Here is a 3,028-nt window from a genome sequence, read left to right as displayed (position 1 = left end):
CTAGTCTTCGACATAGGAAAAGACGAAAACAAGGTCCCGGAAAGTCCTTGCTTATCCTTGCAAATGGTGTTTGGCTTCTCATCAGTTCGATTTCACCAATAAGGTCAGGGTTTCTTTTGATCATATATCACTAATACGTACAGAACATGGGTTAGAAAGGAAACCCCTGGGACTTATCAAAGAGATTCTTTCTCACGGATCAGTTAATGGGTCAACTAGGCTATTTGTTACCAATGCTCTTTATTTCAAAAAAGTACAGAACAGAAGACTTAAACTTCTTCCTCCTCAAAGTGTTGAAGCTTCCCTATAAACGAGATACAAACGATCATCGTTCCTTTTTCATGTGCATATTCCTACCAGATGCAACAGATGGGCTGCCAGCATTGATAGAGAAAGCTGGATCAGAATCTGGTTTTCTTGGGCGCCATATTCTAAATAGGCTCATCAATGTTCGCTTATTGCGGATACCAAAATTCAAATTTCAGTATGAGATCGAAGTGTCAGAAGCGCTAAAGAAACTAGGACTTGTCCTACCCTTTGATGATGTAGGTGTTACTGAGATGATAACTACTCTTGAGCCTTACTATGTTTCAAGAATATTCCAAAAGTCTTTCATTGAAGTAAATGAAGAAGGCACTGAAGCTGCTGTTGTTTCCATGTATACTCCTACTAGTCCCGGTTATGAGCCTCCCATTGTTGACTTTGTTGCAGATCACCCATTCTTGTTTGTGATTAGAGAAAACGTCACTGGAATTGTGTAGTTCACACGTGCTCAACCCGTCACAAACTTGAGATGCTGCTGTTAATCTTCTAGCTTACTATTAATGCTAATTATTTCAGGCCTAATGTGCAACCTTATGAGCAATTTTTAATATTTAACCGTACTTTGTAAGGGCAATTTGTTCCAGCAAAGTCCGTAATTTTAAGTTGGTATATGATTTTGACGCTTACATATACTTTACATACTCTGCTAATAAAGATTTGGATATAATCTGATGTACGTTTTCTAATTGGTTTAGTTGGTATTTATAGAAACGATTGCGTTAAAAACTATACAGACAATTTTCTTCTATGTTACAAGTCTACTAACATGGCTAGGCCTAGGCAAAATAACACAGTAATGCCGGTAGAAAGTTATCCGTAGCTGTTACTCTTTCCAAGAGAACAGCAATTGCGATGTATAAGCAAGGCACTTGTTTGTGGATCTGAGGAGCAGGAGCAATAAAGAAATTAGCTGACAATGTGATCAGTCAGGAACTATAGGAACAGGGCAATCTCTCCTTATTATGTCAAGAATGGACAATCTGAGAAGAGGTGATGAGTAGTTTTAAGCACAGCACTACCAAACAGGATTAACTGCCATTCCAAACTAAAACATTCTTTCTTTCTTTTTTAAGTAAACGATTCAACTGAGCTAACCACAATCTGAACCAACTTTTTGCAACTGAGAACAAAAATCAGCACGTCTCATGAAAAAGTTACCGACAACATTAGAAAGTGTTTCTACATTTTTTTCATGACTTGAGTGATCAAGGTAGGGCACCTGTCTCCGGACTTCCCGAATGCAAGCTATAACTTTTTGCCAAAATGCATGCTTAAATGGTGTGTCATTTATTAATAAAATTTAATAAATAATTGTTATATTAATATACAGTCAACTTGAATATAATATTAAAGTTTGCTGATAGTAACAACCGAATACTATCATAATACTCGTCTATATTATTAACTTTTTTAATATTAAAATATATGTAAATATTTTAAAATTATATTTGTTATTTCTGGATATTTCTAATATTAAAATAGTTATTAAAAAATAAAAAAAAATTAGTAAAAAGATATGCCGAATCCTGAAAAGGCATGCCTGAGTAATTGACGTCATGACATGCATATCTTGGCATTACCGTGCCGCTGTGACATGCACCATAATTAAGGGCATATGTAATATCCCGTAAAAAAAATTTAGAATTATAATAATAATAGGATAATTGAAAAATAGGGTAAAAATTAGATAACGACTATGATTTAAAATTAAATTAGACTAATGAGCCTAAAATTTGGATCATATTTAAATATTGATAACTTGTAGATTAAGAAATAGGGTTTTGTATCGTTATATATACACCTTATTCGCCTTCCTCGTTTTTATTCATAAAAAACATAAATCAGCAATCTTATAAAATTCGTAAAAAATTCATCATAAGTCGGAATTTGTTAATTCTGTACTGTTCGGAAAGATCTTTTTCTTGGTTTAATTCAATTTTAAATCGTAGTCTTTATATAATTTTAATCCTTTTGTTTTAATTATCCTATTATTATTATAATTCTAAAAATTACGGAATATTACAACATATCTCTTATAATCCAAGGTTCCGAAGAGATTTTATTAGAATATATCCTCAATAAACCTTATTAGTATAAAAAACAGAAATTTCGAAAATTCAAGACATAAATATAGCGGGAATCTTTATCAGATAGTGTGACTACGAATTTCGACAAATTAGGACAAAAATATCGCTAGAATCCTATACGAAGTTAATAAACGTCTTTTTTACATCAACATTTCTACTAAAATTAATTGATTCACGTATTCATGGAGGACGCTGTCAAGAATCAGTCGCCTGTATCAGGTAACGGTGACGAAACTATCTATACCACTATATTTAAAGTGTGTTTTCTTTTATATATAACGGTGATTAATAATAGTGTGTGACTGTGTGCATATGCATATGTGTACAGAGATATCGTTGTCTAAACGTCAGAGATCCGAAGCAAAGTTAAAAGGAACACAATTCACCTGTTTCTGTTTCAACCAATTCTTCTCCTGCTTCCAAGAGGTTTGTATATAATTTTAATTTAGATTCGTGGTCGAAGACTTGCTAATTTGTGCTAATTTGCCAACAATTGTAGTGATTGATCTCTCGCCCACTCTGTAGGAGGGTCAAGGGTGACCCATGGGTGTGCGTGAGTTTACTTAACAAAAACAGTTACTTGTTCCTTTAGATTAAAACTCTATGCATGAGTTTAC

General features: G+C 33.5%; 1 protein-coding gene across 1 annotated transcript; it reads left to right on the top strand.

Annotated features, from left to right (window-relative positions):
- Positions 1–206: 206 nt before the first annotated feature.
- LOC141697796 (serpin-Z1A-like) lies at positions 207–761 on the top strand. The gene has a single exon (XM_074502345.1). The coding sequence runs from the start codon at positions 207–209 to the stop codon at positions 759–761; it is 555 nt and encodes a 184-aa protein (XP_074358446.1).
- Positions 762–3,028: the final 2,267 nt, after the last annotated feature.

Source organism: Apium graveolens, chromosome 2 (genome assembly GCF_009905375.1).
Source record: "Apium graveolens cultivar Ventura chromosome 2, ASM990537v1, whole genome shotgun sequence".
Lineage (NCBI taxonomy): Eukaryota > Viridiplantae > Streptophyta > Magnoliopsida > Apiales > Apiaceae > Apium > Apium graveolens.
The sequence above is the reverse complement of the archived record's forward strand: the minus strand, read 5'-3'. Positions and strand labels throughout refer to the sequence as shown.

Coding starts and splice junctions, on each gene's coding strand:
- LOC141697796 (XM_074502345.1), top strand. CDS start 207: ATGGGTCAACTAGGCTATTTGTTACCAATGCTCTTTATTTCAAAAAAG.